The sequence below is a fragment of the Diadema setosum genome, chromosome 1 (genome assembly GCF_964275005.1).
Source record: "Diadema setosum chromosome 1, eeDiaSeto1, whole genome shotgun sequence".
Lineage (NCBI taxonomy): Eukaryota > Metazoa > Echinodermata > Echinoidea > Diadematoida > Diadematidae > Diadema > Diadema setosum.
The window spans coordinates 46,276,286-46,302,164 of NC_092685.1; the positions used below are offsets into that span (position 1 = coordinate 46,276,286).

Below are 25,879 nucleotides of genomic sequence, written 5' to 3' on the forward strand. Positions count from 1 at the left end.
ATAATCATTCTTTCTAACAAAGCGCCGAACAAATAACATGATTACGCTTTAATCAAATTTGAGTTAAGTGATTATCAAGCTGAGAAGGAAGTTTCACACAGACGTTTTTCTTTTCCTATTCATGATAGTTTGCAGTACTAAACACCTAATCACCAGGATCTAGGCAACTGAGAACTATGATTCAATTAAAATGGGGAAAAAGGCAAGAACAAAAAGAAACAAGTACCTGGTAATGCACATAGTTTAACAGTGAACCAGTTCCTCAACACAAAAACACACATCTTCAGATGTTTGGCTTGTCAAGCACTTGGGAATTCTCCTCATCACTGTTTCTTTATACATGCTGTGTCTTTCAGTTGATGTCCATCTATTCACCTTCAAACAAATTAATATAGTTTGTTTCTTGTGCCAAAAGAGAATGCATCAACGATGATATACCAAATTTTGATCCAGTCAGTAGGAACCACAGCGACTTGGTCCATGTGTCTGCTTCAGATGGCACATATTTGGAGCAAGAATGTGCACTCCGCTCTGAACATTGTAAGACAGTCAGCACCGTGAGGGCAGGCTTCTGGGTCTGGGGCCCAGACATAGCGATCCCTGTCTAGGCTTATCCTGGAGCCAAATCTCAGCTTGACCAGTTGAAGAGCCCGTGGAATGTGAACGACCTCTTGACCTTCTTCCTGCTGATGAGTTCACCTGTTGGAGGTTCAAGAGAAAAGATCAAAAGTTCATGAGATGGTGACAAATGATCAAAATTACTTTCATTCATTCTGTAATTCTGGAGGTGATGTGAAAGAAAATGACTCCTGAGAATGTATATCTCCACATTGCTGCTCAAACTGTGATATATACCAAACTAAAAATTGTACAGTGTTTGGTTAATTATCTGGTAATCACTTACAATGGACATAACCTTTAGCTACAAAGAGGCCACAGAACCTTCTCTTCTGTTGTGCCAGGTCCTTGGAACTCTCTACCAATCCCACTTCCAAATTGCTACAAACCTCGATACCTTCAAATCTGAACTGAAGACCTATTTTTTTCCAGCAACTTTGTGAATGTGTGACGCATTGTTGGAGCTGGGCACCTGTGAATGCTTCTACAGATAAATGGCACTTATGCTATTTCATCATCATCATAGTGTACTGACCATTTTTTTTTTTTTTTTTGATGACAGATGTGTTCATATTTTTACACTATAAGTACCAGTACTTGGCCATCTCTCATTAGAAAAGATGACAGCAAGAAAAAAAAAATTGATGTACTTTAAAGGGACTGTACAGTACTGGTTGAAGTGGGGATTCATGTTTTGAACATTCCTAAGTGAGATAATGAAAAGCCTCTTATGAAATATGAAAGAGCATGTAATTTTAAGACGGATTCAATGTTTATTTGATGAAAATTGGTTTTCAAATGGCTGAGAAATCCAAAAAAGTGCTAATAATAAAAGGCGACATGCCACAACTTTATTAGGATCTCTTTGTTTCACCTTGTTTTTGGATATCTCAGCCATTTCAAAACCGATTTTCATCGAATAAAATTTTGATACCCCTTAGAACTGCATGCTCTTTGACATCTCATAGAGTGGTTTCTGAATATCTCGCAAAACGTTAAAAGCTAAATCCTCACCTCGACCAGAACTGTACACACCCTTTAATATGTGCATATGAAGGGGAAAAAAAAACTGAGCTGTGGAGGAACATGACAATTTAAATGTTAGTGATTTAAGGAAGGTGATAGGCATTCTGAAATATACCTTTATCTGAGAAGGTTGCTAGACACAGTCTGTCCATCTTGGTGCAGAGGCTCGTCTTCGGTTCTTTGGTCGGCAAAGCTCCGATTACAGGTGCCGTCACTTCCATAGCAGCCCTACATGGTACGATGAAGTGACAAATAAGACTTCAGCAATTTGGAAACCACATTCTATCGACAAATATCTCGCATTATTCTGTTTTTCTTCTTCTTCAAAGCAACCACCAACTATTGAATTCATCAGAGTGACATAACACTGTAGTGTCTTTGAGCTACCAGTACCCAGGTACTTACATTGTTCATTTAAAGGGAAGAAGTTGAAATACCATTGCCTTTTTTATACACTTCTTTGCATATCAACTTCATTACAAATCATGTATTATGGCAACCTTAAAGGCCTAAACAATGTACACCTGTTGCCAAATTTTGGTCCTCATAGCATAACTCCATAGGCCCTTGTCTATTCATATTTAAATCATCTTTTGTAATTGCTGAGTAAAATTTTTCTTTGGTATTAGCATGGCAGGGTCCATGGTATTAGCAAGCAATCTCACTCTATTTCATAGATAAGCACTAAAACCACTTCCAATATTCATTCTACATTTCTACAATACATTCTAGTTTTCATCTTTTAAGCAAGGGATTTTTTTTTTTTTTTGGTCAAAAACTACAAGCTGTCATCTCTGGCTTTAAAACAGCAAGATTTCATTTCAACCCTACAGTCATGTGATGCTACATATAGCTAATTCATTCTTATTTCACATCAAACAGAGTGTCAAATGATGATTTGTGAGCAGGTAAATGGAAAACTTGAGAAGTGATGACATCATCGCCTCATCTAATTTGCATATCTATTTAGCGAAAGCATGTCAAACTCTAAAATAATTCTATGATTTTTTTTTTTTATCTGCTTTCAATGACACTTCTAAAATTCTGCATGAGAGATTTTATATCACCTTCTAGAGTTGACTGGAAATATAACATGGCTTTGAATCTTTTACATGCAGTAAGTTATGTCCATGCCACTTTGTTGTCTCCTTCCAACCCTTCTACCATCCACTCATCTTCCCATCCACCCATCCTCCCATCCTCCCATCCACCCATCCTCCCATCCTCCCATCTACCATCCACCCATCCTCCCATCCTCCCATCTACCATCCTCCCATCCTCCCATCCACCCATCCTCCCATCCTCCCATCCACCCATCCTCCCATCCTCCCATCCACCCATCCTGCTGGTATACCTCTGTGACGTGGCTGGTGCGTCGGTTTCGTCCTCGCCCACTTTGTTACAGTTATTCTCATTGCTGTTAGTGTTCAGTTAGTGTGGAAAAGAAACAAAACAAAGCATAACATAAATATATAAGAACCGAGTGGGTTAAGAAACAAAAATTCATGCAGTTAGAAAGAACAGCTGTCAAACACCATGGAATAACGGCCTGAGGCCGGGGTATCATGACCCTTTCAAGGACAGGAGATAGAGTGGTAATTTGAACGAATAAAATGATATTGTCAATCACCAATTCAAATAGCCTAGGGCTAAATATCATGACCTTCACCTGGACAGGACAGGGGGTTCTTTTATAAAAAATGATGACATTCTCCCCTGGCCAAAAGAAAACAACAGTGTGATTATGTGTGATGACCACCTGCGACGTATTCTCTACTGACCACAGCAATAACAAATTCTGAATTTCACTTTTCTCTTCATTCTTGCTATTCTTTCCAAAACATACTGAAATACAAAACCAGCTTTACTTTGACAGTGATATGCACCATGAGCACTGACTTTTTGATACGATGTTCCATTTTTTTTTTTTTTTTTGCATATACATAGTGCTGTACAGCAGCTTTGTACAAATTGGTTTTATCGGGCCTCTGGTTTGATTGGATATGAATATTATGACTGTGTTTTTTGTTGTTTTTTGGGGGGAGGGGGTTGTTTTTTTTTTGAAACATGCACACACACACACACAAACAAATTCACATATTGCACCTTCACAATATCACTTTCAAAAAGTTTCTATATGTATTAGTCAGAACAACTCCACAAAGTTAGTATAAAGCACTACAAAGCAAGTCCTATCAGTGATACTCGTGTGTGCATTAAATGAATGCTGTGTACTTTCTTGAGTGAATGCAATAAAATTGGCCTTTGCTCATGCAGATAAATGTGTAATGTCATTTGACTTGGAAATACATCAAAGACAATCAGTTACGACGCATGTAGGTAGTGCTTAATTAGTTTAATGTTTTCTTTGTATCTCATTATGATTACGGATACCATGGCAACAAATGAAAAGGTCAGAGCTGATTGGCTGTTGCCTTCCTGTTGCCATGGTAACTGAAATTATGACTGATTGCTGTTAGTCATAAGGTGTTTTCTGAAATGGGGCCCTGATCACAAATTTTGTCAGTTGGAGGAGAATGAGCTTAGCAAGAAGTGGTCACCACACATCACGGCACACGATTGGGTTAACAGGTGTATCAACCACATGCAACATGACAGTGTTTAGCATCCAGTAAAATGACTCGCTCTGTACTTACTGGGACCTACTCCTTTTCATCTGTACACTGCATGTATAAGAATATAAGATGATGTTCCACATTTGTCATGTTCGTTGGCATAAAGATACCATGCTTTCCAAATAAAAGTCAAATCATTTCTATTCTCTGAAATCTAAAATGAATGTAATCACCATAAACAGGCTCAAAAAGAAATGATCCTACACAAATATAAATGTCTGCCAATCAAACCTTCAGAGTAATTTCTTTATGATTGTATAAGAAAACTAAGTAAAATCACCAATTCGATAAAATCTTAGATGTATTGAAATAGCAATCAAGCATCAGTATACATCTTATTTCTGCTATTAACATACTGCAAATAATAACAGAAGCATTTTTGTGGTATCTAATAAAGCACAAAGCCTGAAAATTGATTTGAAAGTGTATGACATGCCCATAAAATGATAAGCTGATACATGAAGAAGCAAAGCTAATGTATGCTTGGAGACAGAAAGAGTGAGAGATGAGAGAGAGAGAGAGAGATATGGAGAAAGAGAGATATAGAGGGAGAGAGGGAGATATATAGGGGGAGAAAGAGATAAATATAAAGGGAGAGGGAGAGATATATATAACAGAGAAAGAGTGAGAGAGTTTTGAACAGGTACTGAAGGCCATGTGAGAATAATACAAGAATATATGAATTTGCATGACTACACTGAGGCTGAGTGAGAGCAAGAAAGAGATAGTGAGAGAAATATATATGCATCTATATATTCATCTAGACAAAGATATGATATACAGATGTGCTACAGATATAATAATGGAAGCTGTGCCTCTGATTGGCCAAAAGTTGCTGATAAATGTGAGCGATGAAAAAAGGAGTACCGGAGAAGAAAGATGCCTACCTGAGCAGTCCTCCCATCACGGTGTGATTTGTTTTTCTCAGCGAGTTCTCAATGTCTCTCTTGTTCAGCTCATCCACACAAGCCTCGATGAGCGCATTCATCATCACCGCCTGGTTGGGGGGGTATATGATCAAAAGTAATTAACACTTCTAATATAATACATGCCCTTCTGGCATAATGTTTCCTCTAAATCTTTACCATGGCTGATTTTGTTTTTTGCATTTTTCCTTTCTAAATCACAATCATGACCTAGCCTGATGCCTTCTGACAATGGGTGGCTTCACTGGTGCTAGTCATTAAAATAAGTTGCTTTATTACGTGTATGTAACTATCTCCTTTTTGTAGTTTTCTGTCTTTATGGCTACTGCACTTTTTTTTTTAATGAACCCTATTGAACACAAGGAACCTTTAGTAGAAACACACAAGGATGCCAAATCAAAATGACAGTTAACGGTGCATATATTGATAGAGAGTCATAATGTTTCATCAACAACAGTAGATTAAAGATCCACCTCATCGGATATTTACATAACATTTGTTTACTAGGAAAATACATGCTAATAAAAGACATCTTGAATTCTCCATGTCAAATTATAAGCCAATTCATTGGAATATGAAATAGAATTAATGTTTCATTTATGGCCCTTACAATCAGAATTTGTGAAAATAAAGATTTTTTTTTTTTTTTTAAAGGAAGAAGAGGCAATTGGGCAGGGGCCAAAAAAAAAAAAATAAGAGCTAGCTTCCTACATCTGCTCATGATGACTATCACTGAAATCAGTATTCATAGCACCGCTCTGTAAAGTTACCTGCTTGGAGAAAACCTGCAGAACTTTGGAGCACCACTTCCCCCTCTCATGGCTGTCAAACTCTAGCCAGAGACAGGGAAGGCAGTCGCTGTCACTCCTCACTGGCTCCGTGTACTCCCAAGACAGCTCATCAAACGTCAAACCCAGGAGAAGCTCCTGCACAGAAAACAAAAACAAAACAAAACCATGATGGCTTTTATTAAGACGCCATTCACATTTGAATGACAAGTTTTACAGCATGAATACTCTTACAACATAAACAAAACCATGATTGCTTTCATAAAAGACCATATTCGCATTTGAATAAGTTTTGTAGCAGGACTACCCTAACAACAAAAATAAAACCATGATTTTTTTTTATAAAGACCCCATTCACATTTGAATGATAAGCTTTGTAGCTCTCAAGGAAAACTGTACTCTTGCTTGAATATGGAATGTGGAGATACATTCTGTGCCAGAGAGCACCAAACTGTAGATATTCACCTATTGTACCCTCTCCAGTGCTGATCAAACAAATTTATTTATTTATTTTTTTAGTGTATGACAGTTACTTACAGATACATTATTTACTGTTTCTACTTTGTTTGCTGTAAGGAGTAACATCAGGGATAATTGACAAAACAGAACAATCTTGAAAAAGCAATATCATGACTAATTATTTGAAAGGTTGCATAATTGAGAGGGTAAAGAAGAAAAGAAGTAAAAGAAAAACTCTCAAAATTGGGTACCAACAGTAATGCACATGATGTAAATACAGGTAAAATTTAAAACTTAACATAAGATCAATAAGAGTCAAGGGTAAATGTTTGTGGTAAGACACGGTAGCTGCGATTTTCATACCTGTTTGACTTCATCAATAATGTAGATGCCGTCTCTGTTGATGCCCACTAAAACAGGTCTGTCTGAGGTGTCGCGAACTTTGACCGTATGGGTGTTTGCCCTCTCGATCTGGCCTCGGAAAAACACGCATCTGGAAGAGAGACAGTCATATTATTGTCATGAGACGTACCTTGAGGAAGACAATAACTGCTACATCTGATCATTCATCCAATACCCAGCAGCATCTCCTATAAGGTTGAATCCCTATCACTAATGAGACATACAACACTTTCTAATTAATATTATTCATATTAGTGGAAAAGCTGTGCTCTTATCCATAACACAAAACAATACCAAATGCACTACAAATTTCTACATTATCTAGTGTTGTTGATTGCATCAATACACCAGTACATATAGCTTAACGAGAGAATTATTAGTGACGTCCCCTTTAATTCAAAGTGTTTGATTTAATCTTTTATGACTTCCACACAAAGACTGACAATGGTGATTAATATGTAGCTGATCGGGAAACATATCACATTTATAAACAAAAACATTCCCCCCAAAACATAAACTTACGGTCCAGATATGAGATTAGTCATCCGTGAGACTAGTCATAAAAATCAGCCTGATGCTGACGTCACCACAAACGTCAACAGGATTTGAAATTCATTCAGTCAACTATGTATATACGTTACAAACTTTGATGTGTATAATGTTCAAGATATAATAAAAACTGAATGGACTTTAAACACTCAAGGATTTCTTTATGATCTGTTTCTTCCTTGCCTAACACGTCACAGTTCTCTGCTGGGGGTGGTCTCACCAAAAGAAATGGACTGCTTAAAGGACATACTACGTAGTTGATATATTCTAACTTTGAAATCACAATCAAAATGTTCAAGTTTCCCAGCAGACATGATACAGTGTGTAGCTGAGATCAAACTCAGTCAATATCTGAGGCATTTACACCATACATAATGACAATGGTATTTCTACACAGTGGTTTGTAGAGGGTTAAATTAGTAGGAATATACTGTAAATATCTGAAGAACATAAACAGAAACTCCCAGGATTCCCTCATTCCTCATTGCTACACAAGCTTGCTATCTTGGTGCTCCTGTGGTACAATGTGACAGGCAATATTTCACCATTATCAAGAGAGCTGTGCAATAGGGGCTGATTTTGTCTCAACATCCTTTTTCCGCATTCATAAAAAAATCTGCTGACTTGCCGGAAGAGGGGCTTACCCGTAGAAAGGCAGCTTCCAGCAGAACTGTAGGAAGAGGTTGTAGCAATCCTCCTTGCTGGTCGCCCTCTCCGTGAAGTGTTTCCAGTGCTGCAGGATGCTGGCCTCAATGGACACCATGGCTCCCGTCCGGCCACGTCCGATGGACCGTCGGCTCCCGCCCTTGAACATGCAGGCGGGCAGTACCTTGCGGAGGTCATTGTCCCTGTTGCCAACACAAGAAAAAACAAATGGTTTGTTTACGTCATCAAACTATAATTGAATAGATGTTCTGAAAACTGTGATACACAGTAACACTTCTGATATTCATTCTTTTTTTTTATACTCATTCCTAGAACTTGTATGGAGAGATTCATTAGATTCAACACTTTGTTGTTACCTACTGAACTGCATCAGACCTGAAAGATGTCACCATAAAGTTTTATGGACTTTCATGTAAAACAAACACTAACCGCAAACCGCTACAGCATGAAATTTTTAGTGCAAACAATGCAAGGCAGCCTCAGGAAGTGGTGCGCTTCCCATTCCTAGAACAGGAAGGTTAACAGTGAATCTATATCAGCCATAGCGTGTTGCTGCATTTCACAGCGACCATCTTTCTAGCTATCTACCAATCCTTGACTTCCGGCCCTTCCACACTCCTGAGTCTCTTATTACCCATCCTCATCCGCTCAATATCTTAACCCTCTGTGTGCTATGTTTATTCCTGTCTATAGGATTGTGTGTGAGGTTTGTGCACATTTGACTCATTAGCACAGAAAACAGTAATGCCTGACCCGACACTCACTTGAAGAAACCAAGCTGGTGCAGGCTCTCCTCATATTTGCCGTACTCTATGAAGGTGATCAGTCCCGCTAGATACTCGTAGTCCTCCGCCTCACACGGGTACATGCCATCCAGAATGTTTCTCTTCGCCTCCTCAAACAACTTCTTCAGGATCTCGTCATTTGTGATCTGCATGACAAAGGGAAAAATATGAATAAATCTGTCACTCGGCATCCTCCTCCTCAGATTCATAAATTTGTCAGGCAAAACTTAAACTTCCCATCAGATTTATTATGCAGCAGCAAACGACCACTATAATCACTCACTGATGGATCATCCTTATGAAGTCTTGCAAGAACAGACTCTGAAACAAATATGCTACTAATACCTGTCCAAGTGCCTTTAAAAACATTGCAAAACTTCTTTTTGAGAATTACAATAAAATTGTTGATGAATTTTCTAGTTGGCACAGCAAAATGGGGACATTAGACCAAAGACAGAATGAGTACCAACCCGCAATGAAAAAAAAAAATAAAAGAATACATAATTTGAGACACAATACAGTAAGCCTGAGACAAAGGCTACACCCTTACTGCTATTTTTCTCTAAATTGATTGAATTTAATCTAATCGTACACCATGTAGATCTGATAAAGCTTACATAACACAATGAGTTGTTATTAGATCTGGTGAGGTCTGAAAAAGGGTAACGTGACTGTATACCAGCCATAATGAAAGGAAGGATCAAGTGGGCGTTTCCTCTTCTCTGTTAAAAGCTGCATCATTGCATACATCATACTCACTTTCTTTTCGGCATCTTTCGGGTAGAACGCATTGCGCTGGAAAGAGATGACGGGTTCATCTAGTGGTATGACATGGAGAAAATGACAGCTGATGTCAGCATTTTTTGAGCATGAGAAAATCTATTGTGCAATATGATAGACAACATGTATAATCTCTTTGTATATGAAAGTTAGAATGGAGCTCTCTTTTCATCTATAGAGTCAAGAGCTGAAAGAGATAATGTGCACATTCTTGTCAAACTATAAAGATGAAAATGAACAATCATGCAGAATTTCACTCATAAGCAGATAATGAGCAAAGTTGCAATGCATTATGGGACAGTTCACTTCATAGGAAGCAGTGAGTATCAGCGTAGTCACAACTTACCATTAGCTTTGAGTTCTTCGCTGTGCGTGGTGTACTTGTCCAGTAAGTCGGGCCACTGTCGGCACAGTCTGAATGGAATGTGGTGAGGTTTGAGCTGTAACTCTGAGGAGAGAGGGAGACAAAACGGATGGAAATTAAAATGTAAAATCTGAGAATGAATACAAAACTATTACTTGGCACAAACACTGATTCCCATCAATGCAACAACATTATTTTTCACATTATCAGTATCATTTCCATATCTTTGTCACATGCTGTCCATGAGAATATTGATGACATGAAGTTCCTCTTATCAATGTACAAAGTACCCACGTCATTCTCATGCACTCGCCCACAAAAATATAAAGCCACACAGCCTACACACAATTTCCTGTCAAAATAGACACGGCAGAAAAGGCAAATTTTCACTTTTCTGATGGAAAAAAAAAATTGCTTACATTAATGCGGTCCTATTATGGACATGGATTCTGTCTCATCCACTCTCCCCCCCCCCCCATACAATTGTACATCAAATTCTTATCTGTGCTGAGTGTCATGTAATTTGATACAATCAGTGGAAGTGTCTGTCTGTGCTCAATTTCTGGTAGCCCAAACAATACTAGATACACGGAAATAACATGAAAAAACAAATACAAAAACAAAAATGACATTCCATTCAAGACAAATTTTGACACTTTCTCTTGAATTACCATTCCATTACAAAGTGCCACAATGATATTGCATTGAAATATCATTCCTCCTTGAAGAAGTGAACAAATAACATTTTATACTGTTGCTAATCAAATTCACAAGCAATGAATTTGAAGAGTGAGTCATCATTGAAAAAAAAAAATTCTTTTTAAATCATTTGATCATTCACACAACAATCATTCGCTGTAGCTCCAAGCACTGATTTAACATTTGTATCAAATTTGAGCCACTCGGGTGTTTGGCTGAAAACTGAGTGTGAACTGAATAAATGGTGAAGCCTCGTCATGTGCAGCATTTGTTATGGCTATTCATGGCTCTCACTTGAGAGCACAGTTTACTAAAATAGCATGTGCGGAGAGACAGATGAAGACCGAGCTGATTTCTTGAATCCCGTTTTGAGAGCATGAATTCTGGGAACATAGCACCAGCTGTGAGCCAGGAGCTAATAAGATCTATACTTTGTCTGACCCCGTAGAGGTACCTGTCATGAGTTAAACTTGTTCACTAAGCTATTAACGTCACGGTATCATACCGACTAGCACATGATGGAAAAGGCGCTTATCGCACTCGTGCATGTACGGCGACTGCACAATGAGTTAAAGAGCATTGGTCACTTGACGTTTTGCCGCTGCTTCTTCGCCCGAATTCAAATTTCCTGCCCAGCGCGAGATAAATCTCTGAGATAGCGAGACTACCAGACAGTCATAAGAGCATCATGTGCTTGCCCTTTGAACACAAACACATCCACCCGGCTAGTCTTCGTACAACGGCTTCTAAGGAAGTGCACTAATCTCTCTTAAGTCACGATGACGCGATATGGCATCGCGCTGACATCATTTGACGAATCTGGCTCTTATGCAGCTCCTAGCGACGAGGCGTCAGAGCATCAAGAGATTTGACATTCCCATTGATCGGTATCTGCAGGAAGATGTAGTATTAACTTAAATAGGAAATTAAACAGAAAATGAGTTTTCCCCTCCCCACTCTAATGGGTTTCTTCAGTTCCAGGACACGCCCATCCAACCACATTTATTTGTCTGTCATCAATTCGTTTCATCTAACCACCATCAAACTAGAGGCTAATCATAGTGTCACTGACCCACTAAAATTTACTGCTGTAAGACACATTTTTTAAGTTCCATTTAGAATACTCAACATTCTGGTACACCAATAATGAAATTGGGACAGAACTTGCACTTTTTTTGCTATTTAGTTAGTAGATGCATAATTCATTGAACTATAAAAGTAGGTAAGGTACACATGCACAACTTATACAAAATTTACTTTACAAACATCCTGCCCCATCAAAATCTAGTGTTGTATAAGCCATGAAATGGCCAACTGCTTTTTGCATGGAATCACTTGTTTCACAGCTTATTCAAAATCCATGTCTCTTGTACAGTACTTAATAAGATCTTTGGGTCTAGCTGTTTCTCATACAAATGATTATACATAAATTCACAAGAGAAAAGCAATATCCTACATGAATATCACTCATGTAATCCAAACAAGGACAGACAATCCCCTGCAAGCTTTCTTGGTGTCATGATGATCCACTGTGCTGAAAATATGCATAGAATTTCACTGTATCATGGAAATGTATTCTACCGATAAGTTCTGGGGCTTGAGTGGAGACTAGTCAGCTGACCAAGTGCATTGTGTACCTCCCGTATCTCCAGTCTGTTTACTCCTAGTATCTTGCACAGCTTTCAAGGTATTCATCACAGATTGTGTTGACAGTCATGTGGTGTGTAACCTTTATCTTCCTTTTTTTTCCCCTTGTCAGTGTGTGTGTGTGTGTGTGCCCAAAGTTCATACAGTTTGCTGTAAAATATCACCAGTGCTCAGGATACAGGGCCATTATCATCTCTTTTTCTATTTCTTTTTTTTTTTTGGGTTGTTGTTGTTGTTGTTGTTGTTGCTCATGATGCATTTCCAAATTATTCTGAGAAGCAGATGGGGACCGAGCTAAAAAAACCCAACCTGATTAATGCTTCCTGCGAGTGACACCATGCACTGCAAAATGTGAGAGACAGGTTGTACGTGTGAATACAGAAATCTTGACTTTGGCATGCAGAAACCGAAGAAGACAGCTTATCAAATTTTACCCCATCTTGACAGCTTCTTGCCCTCAAATTGCAGTCTGTCTTTTCATGACAGTACTCATACACTTCCTAATCTTATTTCTGTGACATCTATTATTATGACAAACAATGACACAAAAAAAAAACCCACCAACAATAACAGAAACTTGCCAATGGAAGAAATTTTCCTTGAAGTATTGTACATCTATGCAACTTTCCTCCCTATGCATAACAATGTACTTGCGGAGGACAAGGAACTACTAGTATATAGGCCCTATGCCATACCTGATGAGCAAAAGTGATGTATAGACTATATGAACATCTATGTTGTCTGGATCTTTTTATTCATGTGTACTTATTAATTCTTATGGGGTGGGGATAGGGAACAGTGGGTCATCAAGGCACTTGTGTGTAATTCATGTTTTGTCTTCTGAAGTGGATTTGTACAGTATGTGGGATGATTCTGCTGGGTTGTTGTTTTTGTTTGTTTGTTTGTTTGTTTTTTGCCCACTGATATCAAGCCTCCAGCTATTTCGCCTCATGAACTCCTCAGCCCCTCCACATTATTCTGCATGGCATCTCATGCATTCACACCCAACACAAGTCTTTCACATGTAAAAGCAATTTAATTTTTGAGATGGCAGTCCTAAGAGTAATCACAATGCTATGCTGTTGTTTTCAAATGACTGTACGTCATACGTAATTATATACTTTATCAACTTTGGTCTGAGAGAAAAAAAAAAAATGCTTTATCAGGAGCAAATACACATTCAGATTTAACCAAAATGGAGAATACTCAAACTTTTTATCGTCCATTGTACGGAAACAAATGCAACAACAACATGTTGGTCCAATGTAGTACGCAGGCAAGCAAGAACTTCATACACAACACATTTGCCTGTATTCTAATTTCTACTGGCAGTCTCAGCACTCAACATGTTACACACACACACACACACACACACACACACACACACACGGCAGTCTAATGATGCACTCGACCCGCAGAGGTCATCTCCTTCGCGAGGTTCGTGGAAACCTGCATCGGCATGTCCCCCACGATTTCTCTGAGTCCGTGTGGACTGGATGCCACAGAAATGAGATGGAGATTCTGATGGCTGGGTGACTCATTGGTAGTAAACCTCCACATCACATGGCTATGAGAAGAGTGTGATGCAGCAGCATTTAAGAAATCAATAGATTGTACATCATCGCGTATACACTGATAGATGCGCACCAAGTCTTTTCTTACCCAACTACAATGTACTCAACACAGTAAACATATTAATCTATACTTCTAATCAATATCAGAAGCTTAAATGGATTTGAAATGATGTATGAATGAGTGAGATACATTGTAATTAAGACTGATTAAACTGACTCTTGTCACAGTTCATTATGACGTAACTTTGAAACTCTAGTATTATCAAACATCAGAGCATTATATGGTTTACAGTGTACCTTAGCTAATGAAATGGCAACAATTTTCATTACCACCAGTACAACCAGGATTAGGGTTTCTCATTGTTCAAAAAGTATTTCCTTCTTCCACGAGTTCAAAATTCAATAATTGTTAATTTTTTTCAGGAAGTAATCAATTCAGCAAATTGTAAAACCACTTGTGGAAATATCTCAAACACAACAGTATCTTTTTTTTCAATCCTCTGAAGGACATGAAATTGCTGGTTTTCCACTCTATACAACAGGCTATATGCAGGGTTTAACAGAGAGAGAGCAGCAATAATAAACGAATCATATTCATCACAGCTTATACTGTGCAGTACATCGTGTGCAATATGAAATGGATGCGTCAAGAAAAAACCCTAAACTTATCTTTTTTATGTGAGATGACTGTAATAAAAAACCTCAAAAATCAATCAACGCGGATATAATTAATCACATACTTGGTAAACAAAATATAGCTTTGGTTTCATGACTGGAAAAAAAATTTATACATAACAAAAAAAAAGAAAACAAAAGGAAAGGGCACAGCAAAATGCTGGTGCCATGATATCTTAGATGTCAGAGCTCAATGACAATGCACTTGGCTAGGAACCAAAAGAATTATATCAACTGTCAAATACGATGAAGTGAAGCTTCCACTGTATTGCTGTTAGATGCCCTCACTTCTCCATCGGACTGCATTAATTGATTGGGTATGCATTAGCCAGCATCAACATTTGGGTACGTTTCCCATAATAATAGGTTCATCCTCTGGGGTCATGAATGAGTGAGTAAGCTGAATTGCCCCTTTTTCGTGGGAGCCCATTAGGTTTCGCTCTCTGGCCCGCTTCTGGCGAAACGAAAGAGAAAGAGGATTCAGGTGAACCATGTCCTATTTGCTGTGCAGACATCATACACATGTACAGGACTGCAAACTTCAACCAGTGTTTACTCCTGGGATGTACACAAGTGTTTCACAGAATACTATTGAAATACCCCAAGGTGCCTAACGTAAGGGCACAACACGTGTTTTGAACAAATGTGATTGCTTTGAATAGAAATGTTGAGTTTGTCATATTTTCACCTTTGCACCTTACAAAAAAAAAAAAAAAAAAAAACCCCAGTGAATTATATTGAGTGAATCAGTTGAAGTGCAGTTCTTCACGATTAATCAAACAATCAGAGAGATTATAACTGTCAGAGTAGCATGATTTAAATCTAAAAGGGAAGGCAACCTTTAGTCCTACATCTTTGCTACCTTGGTGTCACACAATGACAGCAGGGCCATGCAAACTTTGCAACTTCTATCTGCAAACCACACGGCCTTTAATCACTATATTTCGTGCTGGCAATGCACAAGTCCCATGAAAATTCATTACAGTGGATGGTATCTGTCCTTTATCTTTTTGTCCTGATTTTTTCTTCAAGGAACTTAGATGGGAAAAATATATTTATTACCCCGGTACCCTAATGAGCACTGTACTTTAATACACCTGTACAATGATGGGTACAAAAAAAGATACTACAACTCAATTCAGATAGATTCTAATTTGAAGGAAATATCATGAGACCCCTTTGGCAAATCTGTGCTGACATAAGAAATTACAGATTTCTCATCCCAGTTTGAAATACCTGTACATTATATTCAATAGCCAGAGGCATTGATTCAGCAACAAAGAAAGGCACTGGACCTTTTCAATGACATCTATTTTCTTAATGTGGTTGAGCATAAATCACTGCTTATACAACTGCAGAATTTGTTTGTTTCGACCGCAGCCTCCCACGAATCCCATGCGTGACACTATGCCAACACTGCCCGCGGCAAAGCACACGCTGTGCAGTCACGCCTCTGTGGCTCGTTGTGCGAGTAGGGCTTCAAACTGATCACTGCTGCAGTCAAAAAAACCCACACATGCTTGTTACAGACCTGTCAGGACCGTCAAACAAATGTCATAACCCTGTCGTCCCACCGCGACATCACTTCATGGCATGCATGACATTGCCATCATCATTTCTATAAATGCATCAAAGCCATCATGCTTCTTGACCCTTTAAAGATGGGCCATCCCTTTTGCATTCCTTCCCAAATAGCACAGAACATGATATTCCACCAGAATGACAAGACTATTGTAAAGCTATAACATTTCTGTGATATTTGAAGGCTGTTAGCCATTAAAATTCAAATAATGCACCAAACGCTCACCGTAACGTATTCTGTGTACTAGATCCTCCTGTGGTTGTAATATGATACTTATATTTCGAACAATATGCATGTTAAAGCTGTCAGAAAAGAAGAATTCACTAGCTTCTCTTACTTTGTTATCGATGGCAAATAACAACACACCACTTACATGAACTACATAAGTGCATCACACAGGTCTTAAAACTATACTAGTAGTTTAGATTTGTAATTTTTTTGTAGTACAAAAAAGTTATTCAAATTTTAACGGTCAATTTAACTAAACAAATAAAGACCCTCTCGAGTTCAAAATTTACAGGAGGTTTCCAAATAGTGTTTTCTTCAATACCTAAGTGTTCTCACCAATTTTTGCATGCAAAAGGGATGATATGTCTCTAAACCCTTCGCTGTACCAGAGCCTTGGACAGTGTGCATTTTACACTAGTCATGGGGTTTTCTATGCAAATCCAGCACTGATAGCAAAACTTCCTTCCTAGATTCTTTAATACTAAATGAACATACGTGGAAATGGATAAGAAGACTCAAGAGCGCAAGCCAGAGTCACAGTGGAAAGTAAATTCAAATATCTTACTTCTTTTTCTTTTTCTTTTTCTTTTTTGTAATGAGAATATTAAAATAAATACAGTGATGTTACATTTATAATGTTTCAGAGGGATTTCTTGACCTCATGAGTCATTCTTAAGATTTGCTGTTTACTCAGAAATGTTGTCTTGCAATCTTAATCTTTCTGGTGATTTTGACAAGTACACTGTACCGTACAATGTAATGCAATCAGACTTTAACTTGCCTGCCTCATGAGATCAGGTGATATGAATCCTGCTACTGAGGCCCTGTGGCCATAACAGTCGAGTACCCGGTAATTGAAAATACAGATCCACATTGTACATTCAAGGTGTGATAGATCCCAATTTAATTGCCAGCATGCCATTAACTTAAGCAGTGCAGTTAATGCAAAGTATCGACTATGTGTCGTACCAGCTTCATTTTAGAATGCATCACAGCTTTAATGCCCTCTCTGAACATGGTATACCAGGTACATCTAATACCGTATATTGATCTGAACATTCGGTGCATCAAAAGGAGTGGTACCTTTAGTTGGCAAATGTCCAATGCTGTTAAACAACCATCTTTTTCACTGAGTGATAGAGTACTACTTGCAATGACTGCAAAGTTATAAGTTTATGGTGCACATGATGGTTTACCCCCCCCCCCCCCAACACACACACACACACATTACTCGGTATCATAATTTGCATTAGCACCATGTTGAGATGACGCAAACCAGGAAATGTCTAGTGCTTTGAAGCTGAACATCATACACTTGTACTTACACAACAATAAAGAATCACAGGATATCAGACACATTTTCTTCCGCGGAAACTCTATAAATATCTTGAAAACAATAATGCAAAAATGAAACTAAGGACATCTTTGAGTACCGTAATTTATTTCATGTTATTCCATGTACACCCATTAGAGACTAGTCCCAAGTATTCTAAGGCTAGGGTGAATGGGACATTTATGAAATGCAAATTGACTGTCCAATTTTACTAGTATGCTTTCATTTTTGTTTTGCACTCTCAAAACCAGAATAAAGCAACAGAGTTTTCAGTTTTTATTTGCACAGAAGTTCACTTCCTTCATGTCCCACAAAGAGATGATAGTATTGAAACAAGGTAATAGAAAAACTTGAGCCTAAACTCAGCATAAACAACATCAGAACTATCAACATTTTTAGTCAAGCTCTGGGCCAGCTAGCTGTAACACTATTAAACAGTTTTAATTTATTTAGTAGCCTGCCTGTACTGTGTATACAAATTCATATGATGAGGTGAGATACATTGTAATTCAAAATACTTACGACATTGACTATTCAAAGAAGGATAGAGAAAACAGCCTGAAGCCTGGGGGAGAGACTATCACTTTCCTGTATTGAGATCTGTTTGTTGATATCTCACCATTGAGGAAGCAACCCATTGTGGTTACATACTGAACCCTCCCTTGGCTACAGTACGGTAGATGCTTGAACTCTCTAATGTTGCCTGTGGTCATGTGGGTGAGGAAATCATATCCATGATACACCCCTTTACAGCCCATAGATTGTGCCACTTTGGGGTGACTCCGGTATCATGCGTGAGACTTGATGTCCACACTCCCCACTCCTGCTCGCCAATCATTACCCCAAATCAAGGCTGGCTCCCGATTATTTTTAGGAAAAACCCAATGCATGAGCAGTAATGCATGGTTGGATGGCATTACGTTACAAACCCGTCTCGAAAATGCAAACACTGCATTAATTGGACAACAATAAATCAAACACAATTATTCTAGAAATCTGTTCTGTGGGCACTGACCTTGAACTAAAGCTAATAATTTCGTCACATACAGTATATTCACATGATAAGCCCACACGCAAATGGGAAAATCAGAAGGTAATTAGTAATAATCATAAATGATTTAATGAATATCCCCAAGAGCATTGTGCAAAATCTTCTCCTCTGCATTTACGCACATATATGCACTTTAGATCACTGCACTCGATTTTAGGAATCTCAAAATTTTCATTTGAAGAGCTAGTTGTGCACCATGTATGCGTATCTGTGCCATACAGGGTAAGAGTTTAATCACTTCAAATCTGCACAGCATCCACTATCCACTCTATGAAAACAGTGATGGAAATGTTAGACTTTCACTTCAAGCTTTCCACAAGCCAGGTAGACCTACAAATCAGCAAGGATCTACATTGGCAAACGACAACTTTTAATCATGACGTGACTATTTCGGCAATATTTATTCCATCAATGATTGCATGTGTGTAAAGTGATTTCTATGAATTCCTCTTTCACAACTCAACACTGATATATTTCAAACTGGATGGTTTGAGTCCAATATTCTACAAAGACTCTGTCAAGGTGCCAATGATGTTGTACCACAAAAGTCTAGGATGGGATGGAAATGAAACTGTCCAGGGGGGACTCGGAACGTGGTATACCAGCGAGATGCCAGCAGACCTGTGCCCCGCTTCAGCATGGAGCCTGAGCGCTGCTGACCAGCATGACGCCAAGAAACCTGCTCCCTTTCGTAACTTGTCAAATTGATTTCTGGAAGTGCTGCTGACATCGGTTTTAGTGCTGTGGGTGGGTCACAGGATGAGGCTTGCAACCCCACCCCGCCCCACTTCCACATGGTGATGTTGCTATAACGTCACAGACAGATAGATCTCATGACAAAGTGACAAATCAAATTTGTAAACCAATCACATCATATGTTTTACAGCGTTAAAGCAAATTTCTCAGGAGACGATCTTTCAACAACAATATGACTTCATTCAACCAAAATGTTTCACATACTTTGTACATGACAGAAAAATACAACTAGAAAGCCATAGGCTAGTCATATGCTAAACATATCAATAGAGTTTAGACATGATGATCATATCTTTGACATTGTAGGGTAAAGAACTTTTCGACTGCAAGCACTTTCTTTTCCAAAAGATTTAGGCTATCAGGAAAACTATTTTTAATACAGCTTATCAAGCCGTTTCCTGCATTGGAAATGAAGGTTCTCTAAAGTAAACTTCCTCTAAACATTAGCAGTTGACAGCTGTACAGTGTATCTTTGGGTTACCCTAATCAAAACATTAAATGTACATTTCTTTAAGAAGTGTTCCAATGAGACTTCGGAATATTTATGTGCTCTTGAAACTTCATCAAAGGTACAGTTGTAAATCTAGATGCACTGGACCCTCATCTGATCACGACTTTTGCCTTCATAATAACTCAAAATAACAAATGAAGAGTTTTTGTCCTTCAGTCTCAAACTGTACCTATTTTTTGGATCATTATAAATGGACTTTAAACACACAATGCGCTTTGCAACATCGTTCTTACCAAATGGGAGTACGGTTGTATACACTGTAACTGTCTTATTTCTTTTCTTGCCTTTTTTTTTCTTCTTTTTTTTTTTTTGTCGTTGCTAAATCCGTACTGAAACAAAGGGCTGCTGAATGACCATTAAAGTTTTGTCTCGTGACGCTGATTACTGATGCCACTTGCTTTCCCAGAACAGAAGAGAGCGGTGACAGAAACAATCCTCTTTGATATGTCATTTCAAATTTTGTGGTACGTACCTAATGGCCACGTGGTATTTGACCCACTTGAAAATTAGTCATCTCCAGAGTAACAGCTCCCCCTACAAGCTAAATTGGACTCAATTGTCATAGTCCCTATTGCTCGGTTACTAATTACAAGACAGACCTACACAAATTAGATAAAGGTCACTGCATACACCATAAAAATGTCAATGGAGCAATGCACAGTAAACATATTTCTTGAAATCCCACTGGCTTCTACAATGCAGAAGATTATTCTAATCCACAACTATCGAATGATTCCATACATTGTCAAGACCTGCTCTTTATCACTGATGCACAGGGATTCCCATTTACTCACAACATAATTTCTCCTTTAAAGACAATATAGGCACAGAGTAAAATTGCAGAAGAAGTTAGCACCTGGCCAAAAGGAGTCACATTTTAGGTGCAACACGGAGCTCAGAAAAGAATAAGAAAGAGCAGGAATTAGAGGGTCAAACTGCACATATATATCAGTGTACACGTAATGGGCATACCATTACAAAATCTATTTCATGTTCTTATCCAGGGCAAAGTCAATGCATTGTTCATACATAATGGCAAAACAGGACCACTCCAAACAAAAACAAATACAACGTACTGCAGACTCGACCCTTTAAAAGTTCACCGTGAGATCTTATCGACAAGTGACGGGAAGAGCTGTGTTGTCTGTCGTTTTCCTGTTCCTGCACACAGACAGGAAAAGCACCGTGCCCTTTGGTGGCAATACAGTGTTCCTCCCACTGAAGGCCATTTGTGTGCAGCAGTATACCTGTGGTCCTACGGAATGCTGTCGGCAGAACCGTCTGAAGATCCCCTCAACAGTCGCAGCGGACGGGTGAAATTAACTCGCTGTTTTCATTTTGACGTGACCTCGTTTATCTCTTGAATGAACACGTTCCGCACGAAAACCGCAAGAAAAGTGTCGCAGCAAAACTGCTGTAACTTTACTATTGATTCATATTTTTTGATAATCCAAACAGTTATGAAAAGTAAATACCTAACTTTAACCTGCCATTATGTTACCTTGTTTAAATAACGACGATAAAATATTCCAAAATGGAGCAGAACTTCACTCTCAATTAACGGAAAATAATTGTCAGAAATCGTTCATAAAATTTCACATTTTGACTATGTGAACAACAAAAAACTTTCAAGTATGTTACTAAGTATACGTGTATTTCTTTACGGAACTCTAAAATATCGCATTCGAGAAGTCATGCGTCCGGATATGTCTGGAAATAATCGAAAGAGGTGCACTTTCTACCTTCGTTCCGAGCACGAAATTTCATAGTCATTCGCACATGGGAAGACAGGGTACAGTCCCACGTACCCACATCTTTGTGGCGCTCACATCACCTGTACTCTGATCGTAACTCGTACCGGGAATTCGTAGTTGTATTGTTACTTACTAGTGCTGTAAAATCTGCGTAAAGTCCGAATAATCCAATGTCATGAATTTACAAGTGGTATCTTAGCTAGTAGATATTCACATTTTTGCTACTTTCTTTTTAATAGGCTAGTTTTGATAAAGTAAGTGCTTGTTTATGAGGTGGCAAAGTCCCCTGCAGCACTTGCTGCTACTTATCGACACCCTGCGGCCCACTCTCATGCATGGATGTACAGTGTACTAGGCATCCGCAGCAGCCACCTCACATCGCACAGTACGCATCGACCAGTCAGCTCCCTGGATCGAAGCAGCATGGGAAAGTCCGTTCATTGCGCAAGCGCAAATCAGTTTTTCTTAGAATATGACGTCATTATTCTCGTTTGCTGCTCCCGCACAATTTGAGATTTCTGACAAAACATCTCATTTATTTTCACTTGTAACTTCAAAAATAGGTCTTCGCAAAGCAAACAGCACTCTGCTAACGTCCGCCCATGTCTTATGAATATGTATGTTAAGTATCATGAATATTTAGAGGTGCGACCACATGTGTCTGGAAATAATCGGAGGGTAGTTTTCCAGGACAGCAAAAATGTTGAAATATGTTGAATAACTTAAAAAGTACTTTATCGTTTCTCGTGATTTTTTGTATGTGGATAGAAATCATCATTTTGCATTGATACTGAAAGTTTGAGCAATTTTGGTCAATGTATAGCGGAGATATGAGAAGGTGAAATTTTGGTGAAAATGAGAACGCCCAATTTGCACTGCCTCGATGACGGTTGAAAATTCAAAACGTTTCGTGGGTTTCGGGGGAGTTAATTATAGTCGTCCGTTGCGACTGTCAACTCTAACTCCTCCCAAGTAAATCCTGGTCATCCCATACACACCTTTTGTCAATCATCTGGCTATCAAGAGACTTCTGAGTAATGCACATTAAGAATGCACTGGTTCCTGACTTGCAGGGGGCCAGGCTTTAAAAATGGCATTACGGCTCCACGTGAGTTAAATTCACGTTACGCAAGTCACAATATCACTTACTCCTTCAAGATATCTGGTTTCCAAATGCATCTCTGACTGTGTGCAATTAATCATAATCTCATTAGCTACCACACCAATAAAAAATCACTCGGAACTTGCACTTTGAATCATATGCACATATATGCTGTTTCTCACACATTTTGTATCTCTCTCTCAGGGGTAGTGACACAATGATAAACTGAACTCATTCAAACACTTACTTGTACAGTATCGCCTTTACTCAATAAGACATGGGGGGAGTATTTTCCACTGCATCCCAATGTCACTTCCATAGAGTGCCCTCAACCCAATCACTTGTATGATACCAGATGAAGGTTAGTGATATATATGTATACTCACGTAGGAGGGGTGACGTAAGCCAGAGGGAGAAGATGTCGGATGCCTCGGGAGGCAAGCTGAGACAATCCATCATGAGCGAGAACAGAGCTCCCGCCGACGTCGTCAGCACGTTTTCGATGAAAATTTCATGAGCCGAGCCATCTCGCAGGAAAACGCATACGTCAGTGGCTGTGGGGAAGCATTAGTAATTCAGTGTCAGCTTACATAATTATACTTATACTAACTTTCATTGCATTTTGTTATCTTAGTAATAGTATACTACATACACTGTACATGTGTAGTATGCAAGTGTACATTAATTAGAAAACAATACACTTTACTTTACTGCAAGACAATGCATCCAGGCGTACATTTTGTACATCAAATTCATTCTTAACTTCACTGTAATTTTCACTCTAAAAGATTATTACAAGATCACTTAAAATTTGATCCCACTTTGGGGTTATTTCCACAAAAATTGTACAGACATCTGCACTGGGCATCAAGCAATCATCAAAGATTTAAAAATCAATATCACATATTTGTAGTTCTACATGTATTGTTTATCTATAACCCTTCATACACTAACAAACAATTACTAGAACAGGGCTATATCAAACAAACTTTGGATATGATGTTGACATTTTGATAACTGACTGCAAGTCATCTCACTGACAGGTCCCGCAAGCAACACATAATTTACGTTGCAGCTTGTTTACATCATGACTCTGACGTCAGGAAATGTGCATTGAACACATGGAGATACTTTCCAGTGTCATCACACAGTACTGAATTATTGTTTCACAGTGATCATCCCCCCAGTGAACATCAATCACTGTCAAATTTACAACCAAAGAAAGACTTACATGTACTCATTTCATAATCATAATGACAGCAAAATTTCAAAAATATTTATATAAACTTATTTTCATTTGTACACTTTTTTTTTGGTTATAAAATATGACCTGCCTCACAGAAAAGCTGACAGATTGTTGCCACTATGTATGCTTTATCATGGCCAATATGGTCCACATTATGTGAAACTTGTGTTCTTTTAAGTTTTTCATTTCATTTCATTTCATTTCATTTCATTTATTTCATTTCCAACAACATTTTCATACACAAAATAACACAACATCAATGCAATGTAGTAACAAAGAAAAATATGTGAAGTTGACAATACTACGCATCACAAAAGCAAAGTAAACAATGAAAATTGAATTGAAACTAAAGTTGCAGGAAATGGAGGAGACATGCTAAAAAGCTAAGCTTGTATTTTGCAGTCTCCTCGTGGACAAAAAGACTAAATAACATCAAAAAGCAATTAGCTGGACATAATATAAAAGGTGTACAACACATACAGACCTATACATATAAACAAACAAACAAACAGACGGACAAACAAACACAAGCAACCTCTCTTGTAAAGAGAGAGATAGAGAGAGAGAAAAAAAGTTTACAACCAGATCCAACAATCTTACTGATTTACATGTGTACAATGAAGTCCTTGTAATGGTATCACCAAGAATACTACACTTGTATGTATAGTGTAATCCCCCCCCCCCAAAAAAAAAAAAAAAAAAAAATTAAATTAAATGAACCCCAACATTCAACTCATAGCATTAGCATTCACATTCAAGCCAACACACAAACCTGATTCCGTAATACATGTATAAACATTCAACTCTATTCAATTGGTATAAATTTTGTGCATCTCATAATCATGTTGAAGTTTTACACTTTGCCAAGGTCCAGAGAGTACTTCAAAAGAAGCAAAATATATTATTTCTCTGAAATGAGGTCATTAGTGTTTAGAAAAGGAACATTTCTCTGAATAACATGTGTTTGTGTGCTTTGGGCGGGGCTGTATCAAAAATTCCAATTGGGCAGATAAGGCATTTGTGAAGCTGAAGGACACATTTTGATGGAGAAAAATGTACCCTTATGTACATTGTATCTCTACCACCCTGACGATTTAACAACCCTGAGGGCATAGGAATACACTGTATATTTGTTCATGACAACAGGTACACTGCAGATTTGTGTAGAAAATCTCACACATTGGTTTAGAAATGGTATTTAATTCAAGGTGATTTAAAATATCAATACAAATGCGGTATCACCCACATTCTCAATGGCACAATTCACAAATACCACACTAGTTTGGTATCAGTGTTAAAATTATGAAATTTGTCGAAGGTCCAAAAATGCCAGAAATACAGAGTAAACAGATCTTTAAATACACCATAAACATTTCAGTATGGTTTTCACTTCCCCGAACAGCTGACATCATGCAAAGTCCATACCAAATGGCGTCGACTGGGCAGCCATTCCTAAGACCAATACATCCCTACCAGCACAAATGCAACATTTGTCTTCATTATTCATCACTTTCGTCAAGACTGACCTTTTGATGATCTGTTCGAGATGGTACTGGCCATTCTTTGGATGGGAAGAGCATGGGTGGGTGACCCGGAAGGTGACCCAGCGGGTGACCTCGAGCCAGGAGGTGACCTTGAATCTGTGGGTGACCGTGACCCCTGGGAGCCATTTTGATTCTTCCTCCTCCCTACCATCTTCATGGGCATGTCTTCACTCGGCAT

At 38.4% G+C, this 25,879-nt stretch overlaps 1 protein-coding gene across 1 annotated transcript; it reads right to left on the reverse strand.

The window, feature by feature from the left end:
- Positions 1-496: 496 nt before the first annotated feature.
- On the reverse strand, positions 497-25,879 carry LOC140231422 (putative FERM domain-containing protein FRMD8P1). Its single transcript, XM_072311547.1, has 12 exons — positions 25,809-25,879; positions 25,684-25,772; positions 23,298-23,465; positions 9,982-10,083; positions 9,615-9,673; positions 8,835-9,001; positions 8,049-8,252; positions 6,817-6,946; positions 5,977-6,132; positions 5,168-5,277; positions 1,760-1,872; positions 497-699 (listed from the first exon to the last, which is right to left on the reverse strand). The coding sequence occupies exons 1-12, from the start codon at positions 25,877-25,879 to the stop codon at positions 629-631; spliced, it is 1,440 nt and encodes a 479-aa protein (XP_072167648.1). The 3' UTR covers positions 497-628.